We start from the raw sequence: 25,888 nt of genomic DNA, 5'->3' as shown, positions 1-25,888 counted from the left end.
TAAATCCCAATTCAATCAGAAAAAAGTCCAAAGTTCTTTCCATTGCTTGTTAGGCTCCATTTGAGCTGGCTTTGCCACCTTCTCCAGCCTGATCTGGTACCACTTACTCCCTGGTTCCTAAGTCCCAGCTACACTGGTCTTTCTGTTCTTTGAACATACCACACCAGTTCCTGTTTCACAGCCTGCTTCACTTGCTGTTGGTTCTGCCTGGAATGTCCCTTCCCAGATCCTCACGTAGCTGGCTCCTTTACATCATTCAAGTCTCAGATCAGATGTCACCCTTAGAAAGGCCTTCCCCAACTCCTACCCGAAATAGATCCTCTTCCAACTGCAGGTCACCTCTAATCCATTACCCTGTTTTATTATCCTCACAGCCTTTAGCACTGTTTGAAATTATCATATTTATGTATTTATCAACTCCTTATTACCTGTCTTCTCTCACATTAGAACGTAGGCACGTGAGGCCAGAGGCTTCATCTGCCTCACTGTCCACGCTCTCTCCCAATGCTCAGCAGTGCCTGGCATGCAGTACGCACTCGTATGTTGGACTCTGTTTCAGAAATCCTCTTAACCATGATTAGTATTGTCAACTTAAAAATTATTTTAAATTTCTGTAAGAGTAACACATATTTATATTGGAAAATATAGAAATTATAAAATGAACATAAAAATGCAATTTTCCACTGCCCAAGGATGTTTTGTTGTATTTTCTTCTAGTCCAATGGTATCCTAGTGTTTTATTTCTTTGATGAAAGGTAGAATTTTTTTTCATTATGTTTATCTGCTGTTTGTAGTTCTTCTTTTGTGATTTAGCTCATCCTGTCCTTTGCCCATGCTTGTAGATTAATTCTTCATTCCGGTATGAACTCAAATGTTATCTTAGATCTCAGAAAGGTCTTCCCTGATCACCTCCTCTAACGCACATCCCTACCATCGCTGACCCTGCATTCTCTATCAATTTACCCTATGTATCTCCTCTACAGAACACACCATGTTCTATAATTTTTTTTTATTTATCTATCAATTGTTTGTGCCTCCCATCCCACTGAGATAATATAAAGTCCACAAGGGAAGTTATCTTGCTAATCACCATTGCATTCCTAGTAAATAAAACAGTGTTAGGAATATACTGTCAATAGGGTATTAATAAATATCTGTTGAATGAATAAAGCAAAGCATACAAAACTGAAATACATATAATGTCCCATCAACGCCTTGAACTCTGGTTCAAGAATTCTTTTAACAATGCCTTTAACTTAAGGTAAAATTAGAGTATGCAGTAATTCTGGAATGTTTATTTATAATGTCCATACCTGATTGTTGGGCTTGGTGGATAAGCATTTTCCAAAATAAAGAGTTTCTGTAACACAGAGGCTATTACATGCAGGCCCATCAATAACTCCAGTCTTGTACTTGTCACACTAAAAAAACAGGAAATAAAAAAGTAGTTAATATAAAGATGTTCATGAGAAGAAACATAAGAAAGACACCATAAAGAGATATCTATGTCCTTTAAGAGAAATTCTATAACGAAAAGAACTCAGGCTTTGGATTTAGACAGACATGAATTTGAATCCAGCTCTGTTACTTACTAGCTATATGATGATGAGAAAGCTTGTTGCTACTGGGGTGTACAAAGAGTTCTGAAACTATTTTTCCTACTTAACATGGTCTGAGCTGGTATGGTACCTACTCCCTCCAAGAATAGAAGCACTCTATGTATGTATGTATGTATTTATTTATTTATGAATGAGACAGAGTCTCACTCTGTCACCCTGGGTAGAGTGCTGTGGCGTCAGCCTAGCTCACAGCCCTCCTGGGCTCAAGCGATCCTCCTGCCTCAGCCTTCCAAGTAGCTGGGACTACAGGTGAGTGCTACCACACCTGGCTCATTTTTTCTATTTTTAGTTGCCCGGCTAATTTTTTTTTTTGTCTGTTTTTAGTTAGAGACGGGGTCTCTCTCTTGCTCAGGCTGGTCTCGAACTCCTGACCTCAAGTGATCCTCCCATCTCGGCCTCCCAGAGTGCTAGCATTACAGGGGTGAGCCATTGCACCCGGCCGTTTTGCTTTAAAATGGCTCTGATTTTAAAATAAATAAGGTTTAAAATAACAAAATAATTTAATGTAACAAAAAAAGTTACCTCTGTCATCTTGTCATCCTTGAGATCAACCAATGAGAATGAAAATAAGACAAAAACCCACACAAACTCTACCTTTGATAAAAAATAAGGTATCAATGTAACCCTAGGCCCAAGAATGAGGATGACCTGCCAAAATCAGTGACCATTACACCAGAGCCCAGAAATATGCTGAGATTAAAGACTTGCTGTAGCCTCAGTTCTCAAAGTTGGCAGGGCACCAAATGAGGGGTATATCTGAGGTGCAGAACCATTACCCTGGTTTGCAACAAAGGTTTAAGGGATACAAGCTGTGGGAACTCTCTAGGACTCTATTTGGCACCATGAAGTAGTAGGACAAGGCAGGGTGAATGATAAAATCCTTAAAAATGTTGTCTTTGCTGGAGGCATCTGCTGATGAACTAGGGTTGGGAGAGACGATGTTATGAACAGCCTTGTAGTTGCTGAGAAGATACACAGCTCAACCAATTTATATGTGTCTGTCTCTCTGTTTCACTTATTTTTTCTCTCCCCTGACCCCCACACACAGCCACAGGCAGCTTTACTATCAGCTCAGCTCACTGCCCAGTTGCTTCCTGCAAATGGCTGGTTGAGGAAGAACTCATTGCATTCAGTAATGAGTAATACTCAAAAGAAAACAAGGAGAAGATCCATACATCAAGTCTTCAAGAATTAGGAGGAAAGGAATAGAAAAAGTATATTTCAAATAAAGAAATTTTCCAGAAAAACGTTGCCATGAAGCATACCAAACATATTGCTATGAATTTAAAGGACTTACTCGAATAGTTTAAAATTCAGAAAGGAAGAAAAATTTAAAAATCCTAGAAATGAAAGCCACGTTTCAAATGGGGGTGAAAGGTGGATGGGATAAAGCCCAAGACTTATGAGGACTAGATTGAGAAAAGTGAGCAAAATGAAATGGAAATTTTAAAATAATTAAAATGAATTTGAGATAAATTTATAGATACAAGAGACAAAAGATATCCAGCAGGTCCATATGAGGGAGAATGGGAATAAGTGGCAAAGAAAAAATACAAACTTCATATAAATGAAAGAACACTTTACAGATTGAAAAGATACACAACATCCTAAGAAAAACTGGTATGTCTTGTGACACGTCCCATTGAAGTTTGCTGGACTTCAAAAATAAATAATCCTTTGAGCACCCAGGCAAAAATATCAAGGCACCTTTAAGGGGTAACAAATCAGACTGGGCCCAGATTTCTCCACAGTCACATGCAGTAGTAGACAACAGTGGTAGGTACAACGCCAGCAAAGGCTGTAGGGAAAGAAGTGTGACTTGTCTGTGTACTAATTGTCTCACCTGTAAGAAGGGAAGTTAACAGTACTTGATTTATGACATCATTATGAGGATTAAATGGTATAATAAGTATCAATCATCTGTGACTCTAATAAGTGTTCAATAATAGCGATTTTTATTTTACATAGCCTTTAACTTAAGGCAAAATTAGAGTATGCTGTAATTCTGGAATGTTTTTTATAATGTCCATACCTGATTGTTGGGCTTGATGGATAAGCATTTTCTGAAGTAAAGTTTCTGTAACTTCAAGTAGAAGGCATCAAATGTTTTTGAACATACGAGGTTCAGAAAATATAATTCCCATTAGTATCTCTTGAATAAATTATTAGAGAATAAATTTCAGCCAACCAAAAGATGGATGGAGAAACTGCACATGAAAGCCAGCTGAAATGCAGACTGGATGAAAACAGCTCAGGGAATTGAATGCATAATAATTTTTAATACAGTACCTGACAGTTACTGGATGCTTACTATGTGTCAGGCACCTTTCCTAGTGCTATATATTTATTATCACGACAATAACCCTATGAAGTAGAACCTATTGTTATATCCATTACAAAGATAAGGAAACAGAAATATCTGTTAAGTAACTTGTTCACAACTATAAAATGATGAAGCAAGGATTCAAACCCCAGCAGTCTGGCTCCAGAGCCCATTCTCTAAATCACTATTGTATATCGTTCAGAATGGCATGGGCTCCTAAGACCTGCCCACTGAGCCCTCTTATCAACACTTCTTACAGTTTGCTGTGAGAATAAGAGTAGCCCTGATAGAGAACAAAAGCCCTCTGCCAGAGGCTGTGGCTCATGCCTGTAATCCTAACACTGGGAGGATTGCTTGAGGCCAGGAGTTCGAGACCAGCCTGAGCAAGATCAAATAGAAAAATTAGCTGTTAGCTGGGCATGGTAGCATGTCTGTAGTCCCAGTTACTTGGGAGGGGGAGGCAGGGGGATCGCTTGAACCCAGAGTTTGAGGTTGCAGTGAGCTATAATGATGCTGATGTACTCTAACCTGGGCAACAGAGCAAGAACCTGTCTCAAAAAAAAAAAAAAAGAGCCCTGCAATGTGTCAACACCTAGGAGCTGTTTAGGAGCCCCTGCCTTTCAGCTACCAAGAGCAGGGAAGTTCCTCCACAGGCCCTTGACCATGACCTGCTTTCTCCTTTGGATCTGGCTATAACTAAGAATATTAGGTTTCATCTTCAGAGGAGCAGTGGAGCAATCTAGTTCCTGGACTCAAGTTTGGGGGGCCACATGGAGAGATGCTCCTTTTTCCCATCTGGTCGACCCCTGGGGATTTTTTTAGGAAGTGCAGAACCATCTGTTGGGCATATCTGCTTGGTAAGAGATGGCAAGCAATTTCATTGGCATGTTTCTTCACTGATGCAAACATGGTGTGGGTTTTGAGGCCTCACTCAGGAGCTTGAGTGAAACCTCCTGCAGGCATAGTTTAGGGTTTCCAAGGAATTTAAATCGTATAGGCCACATTCTCTGACAATCAATCAATAGATAGATAAATAAATGAATGAAAAAAAGGTTGAAAACCCATAGCTCAAATATGGTCTACTATAAAAGAAAAGAGAACATAAAATTGCTGAAAAACTGTAAAGGCAAAAAGAAAAAAAAAGTAAACAGTAAAAACAAACATATGTTTGGAAACTAAAAAGCATATTTCTAAATAACTTGTAAGTTAAAATAGAAACCACAATGGAAATGCAGAATATTTAGAACTGAATGATAACAAAGGTTACATATCAAAACTTGTGGGAGGCAGCAAAAGCAGTTCTTGGAGGAAAATTTACAGAAATTGCCAAATTTAAATGTGATGATGAAAAAATGAGACTGAATATAAATAAGTAAGCACTCAACTAAAGATGCTTAAAAAAATCCAAAAATAACGACAACACAGTAAACTTCCAAAATAAGTAGAAGAAATAAATGCAGCAATTAATGAAAAAAAATCAACAATAACAAAAGCTAATTCTTTGAAAACTCAAACAAAAAGATAAACCTTTTTGCAAGACTGATCATGAGAAAAAGAGAGAAGGCATAAATAAACATTGTTAGGAAGGAAAAGGGTAGTGATAGTGAAAAAGAGAAACAACTTTATGGTAATACATTTGAAAGGAACAATTTTTGTAGAAAAATATAAATTAAAAAATCATGCAAGAAGAAATAGAAAAGCTAAATAAGACTAGCAAGTATTTTAAAAAATTGAATTAGTACCCAAAAATCTTTCCCTCCAAAGAAAACAGGCCAAGGTAAAGTCCAGGGAGGACCTCAGGATGCCATCTAGGATGTTGTACTGTTTGTAAGAGAGGAACATGGATAATAACGTAAATGCCCATCAATAGGAGGATGGTTGAATAAATTCTGGTATATTCAGACAATGAAATACTATACAATAATTAAAATGAAAGAACTAGGTCCATATATATCAACATGAAAATATCTTAAAAGCATAATGTTAAGTGGAAAAAGCTGCAGAATGATATGGGTAGTATTTTATTTTATTATTTAATTTCATTTCATCTCATTTTATTTTATTTTTTTATTTTATTTTTTGAGACAAAGTCTCACTCTGTTGCCTGGGCTAGAGTGCCATGGCGTCAGCCTAGCTCACAGCAACCTCACACTCCTGGGCTCAAGCAATCCTCCTGCCTCAGCCTCATAAGGACCTGGGACTACAGGCGCATGCCACCACACACAGCTAATTTTTTCTCCCTATGGAATAGGTATCACCATTATCTCCATTTTATTGATCAAGCAACCGAGGCAAGGGAGGTTAAGAAACTTGCAGAACAGGTAAATGGTGGAGCTGGAATCTGAGTCCAGACAGTCTCCAGAGCCTGTCCTTTAACCAGTAAGGTAAAAGAACTAGAATTACTTATGTTGGAATGGAACAGGCAGAACAGGTTTAATAATGGCTGGCCAGACACCTCTTCCCAGTGTTCCCACTAAAGGTCTCTAGTCATTCCCTCCCCACAAGCAACTCCAAGGCAGGCCAGGACTTTCATCCTTGTTTCCTCAGGACTTTGCACAATGCCTGACACACAATGAAAGATATATACAAGGCACTTGCCAAATGGATGAATGAATAAAATGTATGCTGGGTTTTTATCCAGAAGTAGGGCATTCTATTACGAATGACTTCCGGAATAGGATTTAAAGAGCTGTCCCCTTCAACTATCCTCATCTTGAGCTCCCGGATCCTAAGGAACACTTTATCCTTAACTCTGTTCAAGGTCAAGATTTAAACATGGCTTTTTCCACAACCACAATCTTCCAATAAATAATCTTGAGCATATGTATTTCTTTCCTGAGCCTATATTCTTCCTCCCTTCTTTCCTTATATTACAAAATCTAACATCATTTATGTTCATTTTATTTTCCCTGCTAGAAAGTAAGATGATTTGAAGGTAGAGACTCTATCGCATTCATCTTTGATCGTCCCCTCCCCTCTAGCACATAGCGCAGTTTGGTATTCAAGCGTTCAGCAAATGTTAATTAAATAACCAACATAAAGAACATAGTGGTTTTGGCTTTAAAACGTCATTGAGGACAAAATTAATACTTCTCCATAAAATCTAAAACATTTTTCTAAAAAGCACAAACCAGGTATCTTATTAGTAAACTTATTGGTAAGCAGTGAAGGCCAGTCTGGCATTCAGCTACAAGAATCAGATTCTTGTTTTGAGCAAAGGCCTCAAGCCAAACCTGCATCAAAGAGGTTAGTCACAAGGAACAGGCTCTTCAACTTGTGGCTTTTATCACAAATCAAAGTAAATTTCCAACATGCTTGTATAGAAAGGATGGTTGGCCACATACGGTTTTGTTTTTCAAGTACAGCTATACACACAAAGTGTAATCACTGTCAGTAAAATGATCTTCTAAATAAAGACACAAAAATTATAAATAAACTTTACAATAGGATAATCAGCAGAAAACATCTAAGGTTTTTCCAGTCCTAAGATTTCATTTACTGTGATTTACTAACCACCACCCCTTTGCTTGCACATACTTCACTGTACCAGAAGATGGCACTCTTTGGCTTCATTTGACAAAACCCACCGTGTTGAAGGAATAATTTCATAAACTAGGGGAACTGTACCACAAGGGGGCAATGACAATGAACAGATGTATACTACTAGGTTTAAAATAATTTTCTAAGATTCATGTTCTAAAAATATATTTCAGACAAACTCATCAATTTCTCTTCACTAAGGAAAAAAAAAAAGCAGAGTTGTGTTCTTAGCAATGCCTGGAAGTCTTCCGTGTCTCTAGTTAATACCCTCTCCCCATTCTCTGTATCTGCTATTTTAAATCTTCACCACTTGCTGCACTCTCACCGTACCTTCAACCATTCATTCTCCCTTTCTACTGATTTCTCTCTTAGCCATTAAAGGTGCTCAAATCTCTCTCCCTCTACTCACACACACACACACACACACGAATCCTCTTCCCTCTTCCCTTCTATTTATGCCATCTGCAATTTACTGTAGAATTCTTCAGCACACATCATACGTTTGTAAGTTATAGTCCAGGTGCCTCTAATATCCTAGGCAGGAACACACAGGCGCTTGGCCAGCGTTCTATCGGGAAACCAATGCTCCAGAGGCAAATACTATAAGCACTTCTGCATTTCTTACCTTGATCAAGATTGATACATTTCTGAGACTTTATGGTTTTTATTTTTTATTTTATTTTATTTTATTTTTTTGAGACAGTCTCGCTCTGTCACCCCGGTTAGAGTGCAGTGGCATTATCATAGCTCACTGCAGCCTCAAACTCCTGGGCTCAAGCGATCCTCCTGCCTCAGCCTCCCAGAGTGCTAGGATTATAGGCATGACTCACTGTGCCTGGCCTTTTCCTGAGATTTTATTAATTAGAAAATTAGGACTTTTACTGGTGAAATTTGTGGTTTGTTAAATAGCCATGATAAATTAGAAATGGATTATAAATGGTAAAATTAAAGGTGACTAAGGCATACAGATTGGCTAAAATATGAGCTATTCCATACCTTTTCATGAAGAGGGTGTAAGAACCAGTTGGGGCTATAATCTTTATCTTTAGGGAGGTACCTGGAGCTAACAGTTTTACAGTATATGTTCTCAAACTTAAGGGACCTTCAGATCACCTAAAGGGCTTGTTAAAACAGATTGCTGGACCCCAGTCTCAGAGTTTCTGACTCAGTAGGTCTTGTGTGAGACTGAAAGTCTGCATTTATTGCAAGTTCCCAGGTGATGCTTATGCTGCTGGTTTAAGACAATATATTTTGAGAATCACTGGTTCAGAATTTCTAGTTGCCTGATACTAATTGTCAGGTAACAGGAATCTGCCTCTGAAGTATCATTGCTTCTGCCTTAAGTAAATCTTTTTTTTTCATTTCAGAATATTACGGGGTACAAACGTTTTGGCTACAAGGATTGCTTTTGTACTGCCTGAGTCAAAGTTATAAATGTGCCCATCACCTAGATAGTGTACATTGTACCCATTAGGTATGATTTCACCCAAACCTTCAGTAAATCTTTCAGGCAGGTTGACAGAACACCTAAAAGGACAGAGTTAGAACTTTAATAAGTTTATAGGCAGATTTTATGAAATGTTTTGTGACTGCTTGCCTATAAATTTGTGAATTGCAAATAAATAAAATGTTTATGACAAAAAATGCCTATATGTGTACCAGAAATTGCTTTCATTATAGCCTAGCAATAATGTCATATGGAGTCCTCACTAGTATCAAACATTTTCAGTGGCTTCCATTTTCTTCCTTCCTTCTTTCCTTTCTTTTTCCCTTTCCTGTCCTTTCACCATTACATACGATTTTTGCAGATGTTTTATCAGATTGAGAAAGTTCCCTTCTATTCTTAGTATGCTAAGAATTTACTGAATTTTGTCAAAGGAATCTATTTAGATAATCATATAGTTTTTCTCTTCTATTCCTTTAAGATAGTGATGGATTTTCAAATGTTGAACTAATCTTTCATGACAGGAATAAATCCTACCTTGTCAGGATCCATTATCTTTCAAATAGAATCTAAGGAGTATGACTGACCAAATTGGATTAGGTCAATTCAAAATAATTTCCCAGCCAAAAGGTGGAAGCAACCTAAATGTCCATCAATAGATAAACAGATAGGCAAAATGTGGTATACACACACAATGGAATATTATACACTCTTAAAAAGTAAGAAAATTCTGATATACGCTACAACATGGATGAACCTAGAGTACATTTGCTAAGTGAAATAAGCTAGTCACAAAAAGACAAATACCTTATGATTCCACTTACACGAAGTATATAAAGTAGTCAAACTTGGACCAGGCGCCATGGCTCACACCTGTAATTCCAGTTCTTTGGGAGGCTGAGGCAGGACGACTGCTTGAGGCCAGGCATTTGAGACTAGCCTGGGCAACATAGCAAGTCCTCCCCTCTACAAAAAACTATAGGCGTGAGCCACCATGCCCAGCTAAGTGGTGGCATGAGCCTGTAGTCCTAGCTACTCAGGAGGCTGAGCCAGGAGGATCCCTTGAGCCCAGGAGTAGGAGGCGGTCGTAGTGAGCTGTGATCATGCCATTGCACTCCAGCATGGGCGACACAGCAAGCTCTTGTCTTCAAATAAATGAATAGATAGATAGATAGATAGATAAATAGTCAAACTTTTAGAAACAGAAAGTAGAATGGCAGTTGCCAGAGGTAGTGGGGAAGGGAAAGGGAGAGATTGTTTAATCGGTACAGAGTTTCAGTTTTACAAAATGACAGCTATGAAGACAGTGTGAACATATTTAACATTACACTTAAAAAAATCCATTTCCCAGCAGTTTCTAGAAACAGTAGTCTGTATTCACTGACAACTTATTTCCCTGTATCCCAATTCAATGCAACACATTTTGACCTTTGACCCTATTACATTTTGCAAACACTCATAACACTTTTAACAATGAACTTTGAATTGCAAATTTCAATCCTTATATTATTTAACCTCCTCCGGCATTTGTCCTTGTTGACCACACTGCTTAAAAACTCTTTGCTTCTCACCTCGTGTTTTTCTTCTTCTGTAGCAGCTCCTTGCGAGTCTTCTTTATAGAGTTCCCTTCCTTTCTCACAATCTTAAATATTAGTTTCCCAGGGTTTTGTTCTACTTTCTTTGGGTTCTCTGTACGACATCAGGAGTGACATTTACCCCCGCGGCTCTGAGGAATCCTGGCTCTATCCCAGCCCAGGCCTTTCTCCTGACCTAAATGCCCAAGTGCTTCCTGGACATCTCTTGTCTCCATTTGGATAACACAAGGACTTCACACTCAACCTGTCCAAACCTGAATTCACCATCTCCTGCCCTCCTCTCCCTAAGCATTATTCTTCCTTTTTTCCCCGCCTCAGTGAAAGGTGCTGTCGTCCACCCAGGCACTGAGGAAGGAAACTCTGAGTTGTCCTAAATTTCTTCTTCTTCCTCACTGCACCCCCCTTCCCTGCCAAATTCAGCTCGTCATCAGAGCTGGCAATCAAGTTATTTCCTTTATATTCTTTGAAGCTGTTTCTTCCCCCCATTCCCACCATCAATGCCACAGTTTAAGGCCTCATCCCGTTGTGCCTGAATTATTACAACTGCCCTAAGACAGGTCTCCCTCCTTGCGGTATCTCCTATCCATTCCACCCTCTACACTACCACTAGTGGAACTTTTCCTAACACATAAATCTGATCGGTCACTTTCCTGCTTAAAAACTTCTGTTGACTTCCTACAGCCCTGAGGATAAAAGTCAAACTCCTTAACTTGACATAGAAGGTTTGTTATGATTCTGACCTTGCTTACCTTCACCACTGTAAAGTGCCCCCCGTATTTTCTACTCTAGCCATGGTATTCCTGGAATGTAGCATCATTTCTTATCTTTGTAGCCTTGCACGTGTCTCCTTTCTGTCGGCAATGCTTATTCTTCAAAATTCAGCTCAGCTGTAACCTTTTCCAGAAAGACTTCTGGGACCGTCTCTGTTAGGGTTGCCCAGTAAAATACTGCATAGGACATACTTACACTGAAAAGTTATTTGTTTATGGGCAATACTTTGGACACACTTATACTAAAAAGAAAAGTATTTGTGGTTTATTTTAAATTCAAATCTAACTAGGCATCCTGTATTTTTATTTGCTATATCTAGCAACCCTACTCCCAGTCCCGGTTATATGTTCCTCCTTTTTATTTTTCCATATTCCTGCTAGTCTATAAGCATCTTCATGGCAGGGACATGTCACAGCTCTGCATCCCCAGGCTTGAACACGATGCTAATAAGCAGATAATAAATGTTTAACTAAAATAATGTGGTGTTTTATTGCTGGCCTGTTTCTTTTAAGTTGGCTTTAAATCTTAGTCTCTTTATTGTTTGCCAGGAATGATGCTAATGATAACAATGATTACACTGAACATCACATGATATAAGAGAGTACAGCATTACACATAAAAGCCACCAGAAATGCTAGTATAATTTAACCAATAAGATTATCCTTAGCATAGGGCTTACGTTTGTTAAGATTTTAAATAAACTTGCTCAGTAAATATTTTTCTGTAAATTCACAAAGAAGAAATTGGTAACCTAACCCAAGAGGGATGAAGGGAAAAGGGTTATGCTTTTCCTAAAAGGAAAAAAAATATAAGCTTATACTTAACAAAAAATATGTTCCTAGCAGGATTGGTTCGGTACATTTTAAAAATACAGAATAATGGCACAAAATGAATGTGTCAAATCAAATAATAATTGATCCTAAGCAAGGGCAAGCTAAATGAAATATAGTTAGTTATGTATTACTATCTAATTGAAAACATGGCTCTACATATCTTAAATTTAGTATAGCTTAAGCTAGTTGTTTTAAGCAATAAACCATTATCCCTAGAAATTGAATTTCAAAAGAGACTGTAATAAAATTTAGAGGCCCTTTCATCTTTTCGTACTTCCATTTTAAAGAGTGTGTTCATACAACAGGCACAAAGGCTTGCTAGAGCGGTGCAGTGAGCAGTTCCTCATTATTACCCCAGTAGAACCTTACAACTCTCAATCATAGAGGAGCATGGCAGAAGCTATCAGTATTAAACAATGTGGTCTCGAGAAATGGATAGAAGGGAAGGATTCCTCCCTGCCTCTTTTTCCTCCTTTTTAAAGGACCCAGCAAACAAAATATGCTGTGTCAAGGGAATCTTACCTACAGAGTCAAACTGGGCAACATTTCTTTATGGTTAGGCACCAAATAGGATTTGCTGAAATAATGAATTAGTGATTTCTATAATCAGGAAAATGTACAATGAATATAAAGCATATTATATAATTAGCTTGGTAAAAAAATAAAAAAGCATAACAGGAAAAAAAATGAATCCTTCCAAGCACACCTAAGTAGGGCTAGTGGTTGCTTTCATTTTTAGAGAGCTATCTCTGAACAAAGGAGAGAACACAGTTCCTCTTCCTTATGACTTTCATGAGTTTACCCTGGCTTTTCTGGGTTTACCACCCCACTCTATTTCCCTTCTCAGAGGTTTTTTTTTTTTTTTTTTTTTGAGACAGAGTCTCACTGTGTTGCCTGGGCTAGAGTGGCGTGGAGTCATCCTAGCTCACAGCAACCTCAAACTCCTGGGCTCAAGCAATCCTTCTGCCTCAGCCTCCGGAGTAGCTGGGACTACAGGCATGCACCACCATACCCGGCTAATTTTTTCTATGTATTTTTAGTTGTCCGATTAATTTCTTTGTATTTTTAGTAGAGACGGGGTCTCGCTCTTGCTCAGGTTGGTTTCGAACTCCTGAGCTCAAACAATCCGCCTGCCTCGGCCTCCCAGAGAGCTAGGATTACAGGCGTGAGCCACCGCGCCCGGCCTCCTTCTCAGAGTTTTAAAAGCCTATTATCCATTTCACTACAGTCAAGCCCTAAATAATGGATGATGACAGTAGAAAGTTTCATACTTTTATTAAAACTGAAAACAATACACTTGAATTCAAACTGCAAATCAACATACAATGTGCAAGATTAATCTCAGTTTTGGCTCCTACCTTGTAGTATTACCCTGTATCTTTTAATAAAAAGTATCCATTGATTAGTGAAAACATCTTAGGAAAATAATACTAACATTCTATGGTGATTTCCAATGTTGGAATGATAAGAAATATACTTGATTACTAGATTAATTTATGTATAGTACATATATACTATATATATGAAATACATATATGATTTGTTAAATATTCTAAGTTTGTTTTTAAAATTTACTATAAAAAGACAAAAGAGGAAAATATATTAATTCATAGGCAGCAAAAAGCACCAACCAAGGCTGTGGTTCAGGGGCTACTAATACATGGTTCTGGGAATTTTCTGGTCTGTTAATCAGCATCTTGCTCTTTGGGATAAAAGTGCTAATAGGCAAGCCTGGTTTATAATTAGGAGAAGAAAGACTCTTTAGTGTTTTACAAATTCTTTTTATTCTATAAGGCCCTGCAGAAGTTCTGTCACATCTATGAAGCCTTTCTCCACCATTCTACCTAAAATTATCTCTCTATTCATCAATGCTTTCTTTCTTTATATTTTTGTAGTACAACTATTTGTAGTACAAACCAAATCATTTTAACCTGATGTGATGGTCTTTTGATGTAGCAACTTGGCTAGGTTACAGTCCCCAGTTACTGAAGCAACCAATCTAGGTGGTTGCTGTAAAGGTATTTTGCAGATGTAATTGAAGTCCATAATCAGTTGACTTTAAGAGAGATTCTCCTAGATAATCTGAGTGGGCCTGATACAATCAGTTGAAGGGCCTTAACAGCACTGCTGAGGCTTCCCTGATGAAGAAGAATTCTGCTGACAGATAGCAGCTTTAGCTCATGCCCAAGAGTTCCCACCTGCCCTTCTTGACACTTGACAGCCTACCCCATGGATTTTAGCCTACCCTAGTCAGCCTCCACTACTGCATAAGCCAATTCCTTGCAGTAAATCTTTTTTTGGGGGGGACATGGTCTCACTCTGCTGCCAGGGCTAGAGTGCAGTGTAGCGTCGTCACAGCTCACTGCAACCTCAAACTCCGAGACTGAAGTGATCCTCCTGCCTCAGACTCCTGAGAAGCTGGGACTATGGGAGCATGCTACCACATCCAGCTAATTTTTCTGTTTTTTGTAGATATAGGGCCTCGCTATGTTGCTCAGGCTGGTTTCCATCTCCTGGCCTCAGTGATCCTCCCGTCTTGGCCTCCTAAAGTGCTTGGATTACAGGCATGAGCCACCGCATCCGGCCTAAATCTCTTTATATTGGTTTTGCTTCTCTGGCTGAACCTCACTGATACCCCTGATTACATAACACGTGCACACGTGTGTGTATGTGTGTGTGTGTGTGTCTGTCTGTCTGTCTGTCTTATTGTCCCAGTCAGACTCAAGGGCAGGAACTTGAGAATATAACAATAATAATTATTATTATTATTTATTGAGTACTTACCATGTGTCAGGCACAGTGTTATGCCTTTCAATATACATGAACTCATTTTATCTTTGCAACCACCTGATGTGAGAACATTATTATTCCCCATTTTACAAAGGCTAAATAATTTGCCCAAGCTTATACAGCTCAGAAATGGCAAAGCTGGAACTCAAACCTAAAGCTCTTTTATTCCAATGCTTATGCTCTTAACCACTAAAAAGATATGACCCCCTGCACACAAATGGAGAGAGAGGAAAAAGATAGAGACATGCAGAGAAGAAGGCTATATAAGCCAAGGTAAGACCATGATTGTTAAATACATAAACTGCTATTACACTCAGTTGATAACTTGTTACCCCTAACTCCTAAACAATGCTCTCAGCTTGGAGGCAATGTTCTAAATGGGATGGCTACGTTAATCTTCTAGGGAAATTTCTGGATTACAAAGTTATGGCTACAGTGATGATACATACTAGGGTAATTGCTCCAGGCCAAATGAAATAAAGTCAAGGACTTGAGAACCTTCTCTATACTCAATAGGTATGTCAGACCATCACTCAGTGTTACGTTGCCAAGTTAATGGGTTCAATGCCACTTTATCATCATAAAATCTGTGATGCAGGTAGGGCAGAGATACTTTTCTCACCTGTAAAATGGAGGTAAAGCAAGCCTATGCAGTTACTTACTCAAAGTAGTACAGTGTATACAAGGGAAGGTGAAGCTGGTGCTTTGACTCCCGACTAGTATTTTTTCCAACAGACTGACGGGACATGGTTGAGCTCCTGGTAATCAAGAAGTTCCTCATCTGTGGTAGATTGCACCACACATATTTTTAACATTTTAAAATGTACATGGTGTGATTAAAATAATGAGACAGATTTGCATAAGCCACACATGAAACCAACCAGATTTCTCAAGCTTGCTCCCCTCTTCGGGCATTTGTATTCACTGTCCTTTCTCCTTAAATGCTTTTTGCCAGATTTTCACACAATTGCTTCCTTCTCTTCAGGTTCTAATGCAAAATGCCATCTTTTCAGGAAGGCTTTCTCAACCACTCTGGTTAAGGTAGCCTGCCCTCGCCATTCTCTACTAAATATTGCTCTCACATCTTTTCTCATTGCACTTGTCAGTGCCTGAGTTACTTATTTACTTGTCTTTTGACTTTACTATACACTTTCCACTATAAGAATGTAATCTCCTTAAGGCATGAACTTTATAAATCTTGCTTACCACTATATCCCCAGCATCTAGAATAATAACTTAGATGTACTAGGTGTTCAATAAATATATGTTGACTGATATCTCTTCTAAAATGAATTATATTCTTTATATGATTGCTACATGATAGTAGTTACCTTGAAAATAAATATTAAATTATTAAGAATATGAAAAGAGAACTAGAGCAAAGTTAAAAGCAACACTGCTAACTTTCAAAGGGAATAAAAGAACCCATGCTTTTAAATTCTAGCAAATAATATTTGTGGAACCTCTTTTGGATCCTCTGTACTTTTTTATAATCTTTGTTAGTTCACAAAGATGAAACCGAGGGCTTTGAAGGAATCGAACCTTATACACAGGATACTGTAATCCTTTATTGAGTACATTTTTGCTAAATGTGGTTTTGAGATAATACAGTTTTACATATACAAACCTAAAATTCAAAATTAGCAATTTTATTATATGTTTTGGTTCAGTTCGATCCACTTAAATAAAAGAACACTCTATGTGGTAATACAGAGGGAAAAAGACAATTAGTTTAGACCCCACATTTTAAAATAGTAGCGACTAGGACCAGAAGTATATGTGGATATTGCCATAATTTATGAAAAGGCCAGGTAATTATTTAGGCAGATATTGCAAAACTGAAACATGGGAGAAACAAATTTAAAATATACTACATTTCAAGCCACTAAGAGCTAATTTAGCCTTTATTATTTATTTTTTTGAGATAGGATCTCACTCTGTCACCCAGGCTGCAGTACAGTGGCATGATCATAGCTCACTGCAGCCTCAAATTCCTGGGCTCAAGCGATCCTCCTGCCTCAGCCTCCCAAGTAGCTGGGACTACAGGCATGTACTCCCATGCCTGGCTAATTTTTTTATTGTTTGTAGAGACAGGGGTCTCACTAAGTTGCTGAGGCTCGTCTCGAACTCCTGGGCTTAAGCAATACTCCTGCTTCAGTCTCCCAAAGTGCTGGGATTACAGGCGTGAGCCGCTGTGCCTGGTCTTAGACTTTTAAAAAAGGTATGGTCTGTGTAATATAAAACTGACATGTAGATAATATATTAATACATACATATATCTGCTGTTTTCCTCCAAGCACTCCCTTTCAGAATTTGCATATTTGCATGAATGACTTCATATTCTTTTACTTTCAACATCTCTGTACATTTTAGATGTGTCTCTTGTAAATATAATATAGCTGGATTTTGATTTTTTAAATACAGCCTGATAGTCTTTGTCTTTCAACAGAATCATTTGGTCCATTTCTATTTAATGTAATTATTAATATATTTGTGTTTAAATATACTACAGTTGATGCCATGGTAAGTCACCCAAATCTCCTATACTCCCAGCACTGAGGGAATGTGAGTGCTCCTCTCTGCTGGGAGCACTCACATTCCCTCAGTGCCGGGAGTATAGATAGTAAAAAGCTCTCGGCTAAGTCCTTCTTTAAGACTTGCCCCCAGGTAGAGTACAACCTTGCCCAAGGTCATGTCCCCTGTGAGGATGGGGCAGAGAATGGGAATCTGCATCCACTGACTGGTCAGTGAGCGGGTATAAAGGTCTGGACCTTTGCATTCCAGCTCCAGACTTCCCTGTAGGGTCAACTGAGGCCTTTGTTACCACTGCATTGCAGTTTAACTTCTTCCTCTGGCCTATTCTACTTCCTCACTCCCCAAACATGTTAATCCCAAGAGACCACCCCAAAAAACTTGCTGCAGGGAAATCTCAGTTTCTAAGTTTGTTTCACAGGGAATTCAATCAGTGACATCTATCATCTTACTATTTGTTTTCTACTTACCCTGCCTATTCTGTTTTTTTTTTTTAACTTTCTTGCCTTCCTTTTGACTGATTATTCTTTTAATAATTATTCCATTTTTCCTACATTAGCTTGGAAATGATATATTCTTTTTCTATTCCAGAGTTTATCCTAGAAATAACAACATGCATCCCTGAATCATCAAAATCTAAAGTTAACTGACTGATACTTTTACCCTATTGTACAATATTGCAAGGACCTTAAACACTTTAACTCTGTTTATCCTTCTCCCAATTTATACATAATTGTTATTCTAGGGTACATCATGTAAGTGGAATCATACAATATTTGTCCTTTTGTGGTTAGCTTATTTCACTTAATGTAACATTTTCAATATTCATCTATGTTGTAGCATGCATCAGAATTTCATTATTTTAAATGGTTGAATAATATTCCATTGTATGTATATACCACATTTTGTTTATCCATTCATCTGCTGATGGACAATTGGGTTGTTTTCACCTTTTGGCTATTGTGAATAATGCTACTGTGAACATTGGTGTGCAAGTATCTGTTTCAATCTCTGATTTTAATTTTCTTGGTATATATACCTAGAAGTGGATTTGCTAGATCATATAGTAATCTATGTTTCACATTTTGAGAAACCTCCATACTATCTTTTTGATTCTTTTTTACATATTACAATTCTCTGTTGAAATTATCCACTGTTTAATCTATTTCCTCTACTTTCTTTCCTATTTAATTGAACATGAATATAGTTATTTTTATATCCTTTTTGAATAACTCTAATATCTGGATCATCTGCAGATCTGCTTCTAGTGTCTGTGTTTATCTCTTGGTTTTTGATCATGTTATCTTGTCTTTTGGCATTTCCTGTAATTTTTTACATAATGTCTCCAGAAAGGATTTCTCTTCCCTCTAGCAGGCAAATGTAATGGTAGTTTATCACCTTAATCTAATTAAGGGCTGTGTTGAGACTGGGCTGTAGTTCTGGTAAAGCTCGAGCTACTTACGTCCAAGGGCATAGCCCTTCAGGGTTTTTAACTGAGAGTTTGGCATTCATTGGGGCTTCTCCCTCTGGCAGGTTCATAACTCTAATCTGTATCTTGTGAGACTGCCAAAATGACCAGCTTTTCAAAGGCTCTCCAGTGAGATTTTTAGTCTCCCATTCTGCAGAGCCCCAGGAATTGGCAAATATCCCAATGGAATACTGGCTGTATGCATGAAATTCCCCTCATTTTTGACAAAGGCACTGCTGGTTTCTTGTTCCCAGAAACCGCTCTTTGCTAGTATAGAGTTCTGCTTCTCAGAGCCCTGCCCATGCCCAGAATCAGCAAATTCCCCAAGGGCAAAAAAGGCTACAAAAGTCAGCTCACCATTCTAAGGTTCTTTCAGTTCTTATTCCTGGGGTTCATCCCTTTAGGGTCCTAGCCCAAAGCATGGTATACTAGGGTTCCCACCCTTGGTTAGATCTGGACTAGGTTTTTATTTCTCCAGTCCAGAAGACTGTGTAGTTCAAGTCATATGTCTTCAGGCAAAAGAAGCCACAAAAACCAGGCTCATCTCTCTCAAATCTTATCCTCTCTCAGATCTTGAGAGAGTGATTCCTCCCTATCTTGTTAGCACTTTGAAGCTTGAAAATATACTTTTAAAATATATCCTGTTCACTATTTAGTTCTAATCCTAATTCCTATGCAATATTAGTACTATCTTAGCTTAGTATGATTCACCTTAGTACTACTATTTATGGTAGATTTTAAGAACACAATTCCAAATACAGAGTAACTACAATTTTTTTGAAGCCAGTCTTAGGAGAATGAAGTATATAATTAGACTTAGGAACCTTTTTCATTTGTTCAGTTTTAGTAAGATTAAATAATGCTAGAATTATGTTCTCTCTCTTTTTTTTTTTCCTTCTGAGAAAGGATCTTGCTTTGTCACCCAGGCTGAAGTACAGTGGCATGATCACAGCTCACTGCAATTTCAAACTCCTGGGCTCAAGCAACCCTCTTGCCTCAGCCTCCTGAGTAGTGGGAATACAGACGTGTGCCACGACATCCGGCTAATTTTTCTATTTTTTTGTAGAGATGGAGTCTTGCTCTGGCTGGTCTTGAACTCTTGACTTCAAGCAATCCTCCTGCCTTGGTCTCCTAAGGATTATTGGCATGAGCCACTGCACCCGGCCTGTTTTCATTTCTTTTTATTTTTTTTTGAGACAGAGTCTCACTCTGTTGTCAGGGCTAGAGTGCCATGGCATCCGCCTAGCTCACAGCAACCTCAAACTCCTGGGCTGAAGTGATCCTTCTGTTTCAGCCTCCCAAGTAGCTGGGACTACAGGCATGCGCCACCATAGATAATTTCTTTATATTTTTTTAGTAGAGACGGGGTCTTGCTCTTGCTCAGGCTGGTCTCAAACCCCTGAGCTCAAACGATCCGCCCGCCTCGGCCTCCCAGAGTGGTAGGATGTTTTCATTTCTTATAAGTTAAGGGGAAATTAAATTAAAGTGCAAAATAAGGAGGCACTTCAACTATAATTTACTCATGACAGAATATATACCAATGTATGCCTTACATTTGAAGGATATTGTATCAATACGAGGTATTTAAAAGGATATCCGTTTTATTTTGGCTTAATCTCTTGGAACAGAATTTCTAAAATTACCAAATGAAGTTAACAGGTCTTCCTGGGAGGGTGTGGTAGGGATGTATGTTTTTCTGATCAAGTATATTTGCTCTCTTGGAGATCCATAACGCACATTAGTATATTAAAGACCCTAAGAAGTCCATAGTAAAGTCAGCTATGTATCTTTGTTTAGCAGGGAAATATTTTATCCATGGAATACTTATTAATGTGACCCAAGGCACCTAGTTTGAGAAAAGTTGCCTACAGAAATGGAAATAAACATTTCAAATAGTTTTGGTCATTTGTATGCTATTATAAGCAATTATGTAACTCCTGCTTTCTCCTTTTTCAGTGAAGGTGAACAGCTTGAGTTTTGTGGTTTTTTGTTAGCTACAGTAAACCATAACTTCTTTTGTCAGTCTTTTCTGACATAGGGTATCAGAAAGAGTATGAGCTTTATACAGAGACAGAATTAGGATCAAATTCTGGTTCCATCATCTTGGGAAAATTCCTCTCTTTCTCTGGGTCATATTTCTTTATCTGTAAAATGGACTTGGGGTGTTTCATAGTATTATTTTAAGGATTAATGAACGTGTAAAGTACCCAGAACATTGATTGGCCCCAGAAGTTTCTCCTATCTTAAAATTCCTCAAGGATCTGGAATGGCCAACTGTGATAGACATGGGATTGACATCTTTAAACCCTGATTTAGGACTCTTCTTTACTAATTCCTTCCCTTGCTTCTTAGATTAGTAATTTCTCCCTTGCCCAGTTAAGAGACTGTAACATTTCCAGGGAATAATGGTTTTTTCATCTTGACAGATAGAGTACCTAGTATTAAACTGATATTTATTTTCTTAGAATTTTGGGAAGCTTCAGGTCTCCTTGTCTTATGTTCCCATGCAGCTACCACTGTAATATTTGAGTTATATTACTTTAATCACTCATTTCTTTCCTGTTCAACTGTAGGTTTTGTAAGGTCAAGGACATCTTATTCCCTGCTATATGCACACACCCAGCACCACTGGCCTGGGTAAAAAGTAATCATTCAGTAATTGTAGAATCTTTAATAAGTGATTAATTGGGATCCTCCAAATCATTATTATTAAAAATATAATTATGAGATGAAATGTTTTAATATTACTTATATTAGAAGGTATGGGTAAGAAACAAGGAGTTAAATTTACTTGAAATCCTTAAACATTTAAAATATTAGTGCTATGGAACCAATAATCACTATTAGAAATCATAGAGTGAGCCAGTGATTTTCCTGAGATATATCCAATCATTAGGATAAAAATTAAATAATCGATATACTTATATGCTTTTTTGATAAATTTTGATATTCAAGAATGACTCCATTTATTTAAAAGATGTATTCCAAAAAGGTTGCCTATAAATAATACTTTTATACTCTAAACATTAAAAAACCAATCTGATTAGAATAAACTAAACTTCAAATATATTTAAAAAATAAAAATCCTTCTTTGTAATGAAGATGCTCCCACATTGACTTATCAGTATTATTTATATACTTAAAATTTTGAGTACTAGAGTTGTCAAAGTGGGGAAAACTCCTACTAATCTGGGCATATCAAAAAGCTAAGAAGTTGAGCACAATTATCATGTCAAATTTACTTCAATTTTTGAAAATACTTATTAGCAAATACATTAAGTAGTAAATATAGCATGCCATTAACAGACTTTTCAGTAAACTAGGAAATTAAAAATACTTACTATTATTTTCTTACAGTCCTTTCCTCTGCATAATTCTGTATAGGTAGAATACTGCACATATATAATCCAGCTTCCAACAAAAACCACCAACCAGGAAAAGAAAAGATATTTCATCCGCACATATGAGAAGCGAGCCTGTGAGTAAAAGAGCACATAACAATCATTCATGCAACCCCAAGTCAGTATTCACTGTCCTAGAACATGATTTTCTCCTCCTTCTTGGAATAACTCAATATATATTCGAGGCTTTCATATGTCAATTCTAGAACAAAGTGTACTTTCACCGAGTCCAAACAGCACTGGTCTTAGAAAAGGAAGCTCCTTGGTTCTGCCAAGGAAAAGGAGAACAAAATATCCTTTAAGATGTATAACCTTTCAAATACCACCATCATCCAAAGCTACTTAGTAAGCACAAGCACGTGTACCATGCTACCCTGAGCACCATGTAAGATCAGGTAGAAAGACACAACTCTCATTTATCAGGAGCTTACAAAAGACTGTTTCACGTAAGAATCTTAAAGGTCTTTATGAATAATCATGATAAAAATAATTTTGTTTTAAAGAAATAAGAACAGAGAATCTTGTTATTTGTCTCATGTCTCATAGTGACAACCAGAATAAGAAATTACACTCCGCCATCATTTCCATTTCCCTATTGTATTCACCCGGGCTTTATGTTCTTTCTATTCAACCAACCAAACGTTTCATCTAATACACATTCTGGAAACGAAGAAGAATGTTACAACTATTAAAGGAGAAATGACTGGAGAAGAAGGGTGAAGATATATTAAGAATAAATTACTCTTTGCATGTCAACTTATAAAGCCACACAATAGGACCCTCATTGCATTATTTTGCTTCCAGTGCTCTGGTATCTAACTGCAACTTGGGCTGGTTGTGCCTTTTCTCCATCAACCACATATCAAAGCAGTTTAATAAAAGTGACAGCTGGTGAAGATAATTTGACATTTATTTTTTGGGTCTGGAGCTCCAATGGTCTGGTTTTATAAACAGTAGAATTGAGGACTATGAAGAGAATTGTGCAGAATAAATTAAAGATATGCAAACAAACAATGAAAAGCTAGTTTTGCTTTTACAATCACGAGCCAGTTTCTCACACTGGGAAACAGTAGGATACTGTGAGCACTGAGGGCTTGCAAAGAAAGCAGAAAGAGATGAAAGGAGCATAAGTGCCCCCGCAGAAGACAACGAGTGCAAAGGAAAAGAGACTCGGGAAATACTGAATCCTGTTGGCCGTTTCTGTGGTTTAGATATCTTTGTGAGGTTAACAGATGGTGAATCCCAGTACCAAAAAGCTTGAGTACAATGAATTCACAGTTAAATAATAGGTCTTTGGGTTTTACTATTAAAATTAAAAAGTGCCTTTAATGCAAAATATTTTTTGTATAGCTCTCAATGAATTCAGTAAAAAGAAAATTCAGATAGAACTCCAAATTAATCACATAAATGACAATGGAGTATATACCAAGGGGTTTGTTTGAGACATTTAAGATTACTTGGCCCTAATAAGCGGTCTGGTCGTCAGACAGAAATTGACATGTACTAGTACTGAGCCTAAATAAGATTAAATGATATAAGGCCTACAGAACATAAGCACATTGCTGAGCACATAGTAAATACTCCACAAACATTAGTTAAATCAATTTGCAAGTCACTGAGCAAGAGCTCAACAATGCTGTCAGTGGCTACCACCTTCTTTTTGAACTTGCCAAAAAGAAAACTGAATCTGAATCTGATCAAGCCAGTTTACAAGAAATACAGGAGACAGAGGAACACAAATGACACTTAAGTAAATGACACTATGAGAATACAATCAGCAAACTCCAGGCTGTGGGAAACACTGCAACACAAACAACTCAGTTTCTTCAACAAATAAGTTACAAGGGGGAGGGGGAAGAAAGGGAAACTTAAAGATTAAAAAATATTCATGAAATATTTCAAATAATCACACCATGTGGATCTTTTTGAGTCTTGATTCAAATGAAAAACTTTTTAAAAATGATGTTTATGAGACAATTAAAAATTTGAAGAATGACAGGATACTTGATGTTAAAGGATTATTTTAATTTTTTAGGTGTGATAATGGTTCTGGGGTAATATTTAAATATTTTGCTTTTCTCTTTCTCTCAACTAGCTACATTTTTCTATTTCCTCTGGCATATTTTAAAACTGAAGAACATCCTGCGAACTGGTTTGCCCGATGGATGACTGCTTGTCATGGTAAAGAATGCCAAAAATTCTGGAGAGGAAGTTAGATTAATGATGTTACAGGCAGGGCCCTGGGCATCACTTGCTGTAGACATAATGACAAAAAGAGTGAAACACATTTTTATTCCAGCATGCCATGGAAAACTGCTGTGATTTCGGGGTAACACAAAACAGTGAAAGGACCTTCATGTGTCCTTTAATATCTGCAGATCCTGGAGCCTTACATTTTAACACAATGACTGGAGAAAAAAACAGCTGTAAATTATATTTGTAGCTATTAACTAATTTTATTCCCCTGTGTGGCTCTCACTAAAATGTTTCTAGTGGTCTGTTCTGTACCAATTACCTAGACAATCTTATCTTTGATTAAGAAATGTAGCCTGACCTTTTTATTTATGCTACATTATCCGAAATTACTGCCTAGCAGCTTTTTTAATCTGCAGATTTTGGGCCTCGCTATTGGTGGTATATTACTTTATTCCAAATTATGCCCCTGAAAAGCATGGTAAGAATTTTAGTAAATGCACCATGGCAGTGATTCTCAACCGAAGTCAATTTTGCCCCCTAGGGCTGTGGTCTCCAACCTCTGGGCTGTGGCCAGGTACCTTTGTGGACGGTTAGGAACCCGGCCATGCATCATTGTCTGAACTCCACCCCCACCAACCCTGTCCCCCAACCACCCCCCTGTCCCCCCACCACCTTTCCATGACCCGGTCTGTGGAAAAACTGTCTTCCATAAAACTGGTCCCTGGTGCCAAAAGTGTTTGGGACCACGCCTAGGGGACAGCTGGCAATGTCTGGAGACATTTTTGGTATCACCAGTAGAGATTACTACTGGAATCTTGTTGAGTAGCAGCAGAGATGCAGTATAACCCCTCACAACAAAGCATTATCAGGCCCAAAATATCCATGGTGCTGTGTTGAGAAATTCTGAATTATGGTTACATAAAATGAAAACAAAACTTATGGGTTGAAAGAATCAAATTTGTATGACATTATCATTTTATTTTAAATTAGCCTTTATTACTAATTTAAAAAATATACTAACATCTGTCCGGAAATAATAGAAGCAGTTCTTTATGACTAAAGTAAATAATCATCAATCTTTTATTGTAAATAAAAAAAATCATCAGAGATGGAAAATATACACATGAAGACAAAAACTTTACCCATTCCACTCTAAATAACAGTGATAAATTTTCTCCTTTTTTATATTGCTTGATCTGATTGCGATAACTTGTTTTAAAACAGATCTGAAAATCTTTGATCTTGATTATATAATTTTACATTGTTTTTAAAATAGGCAAAAAGAGGCAACACCGAAATTTAGCCATTTAAAACTATTATTACTTATCTGTTTTCCATATTAACATCTTTCATAAACATATAAAGCACAAAGTCTG

The 25,888-nt window shown here is 37.6% G+C and overlaps 1 protein-coding gene across 1 annotated transcript in view; it reads right to left on the bottom strand.

The window, feature by feature from the left end:
- Window positions 1-25,888, bottom strand: part of FAM69A (family with sequence similarity 69, member A) — a 93,129-nt gene that overhangs the window by 4,652 nt on the left and 62,589 nt on the right. The window contains exons 2-3 of the mRNA XM_012661106.1: window positions 22,257-22,391; window positions 1,314-1,421 (exon numbers count right to left, since the gene is read on the bottom strand). Of these exons, the coding sequence (XP_012516560.1) occupies window positions 1,314-1,421; window positions 22,257-22,391 (243 nt within the window). The remainder of the gene's footprint in view (window positions 1-1,313; window positions 1,422-22,256; window positions 22,392-25,888) is intronic.

The sequence above is a fragment of the Propithecus coquereli genome, unplaced genomic scaffold (assembly GCF_000956105.1).
Source record: "Propithecus coquereli isolate 6110/MARCELLA unplaced genomic scaffold, Pcoq_1.0 Scaffold7, whole genome shotgun sequence".
NCBI classification, from domain to species: Eukaryota; Metazoa; Chordata; class Mammalia; order Primates; family Indriidae; genus Propithecus; species Propithecus coquereli.
This window is presented reverse-complemented; position numbering and strand designations above follow the sequence as displayed.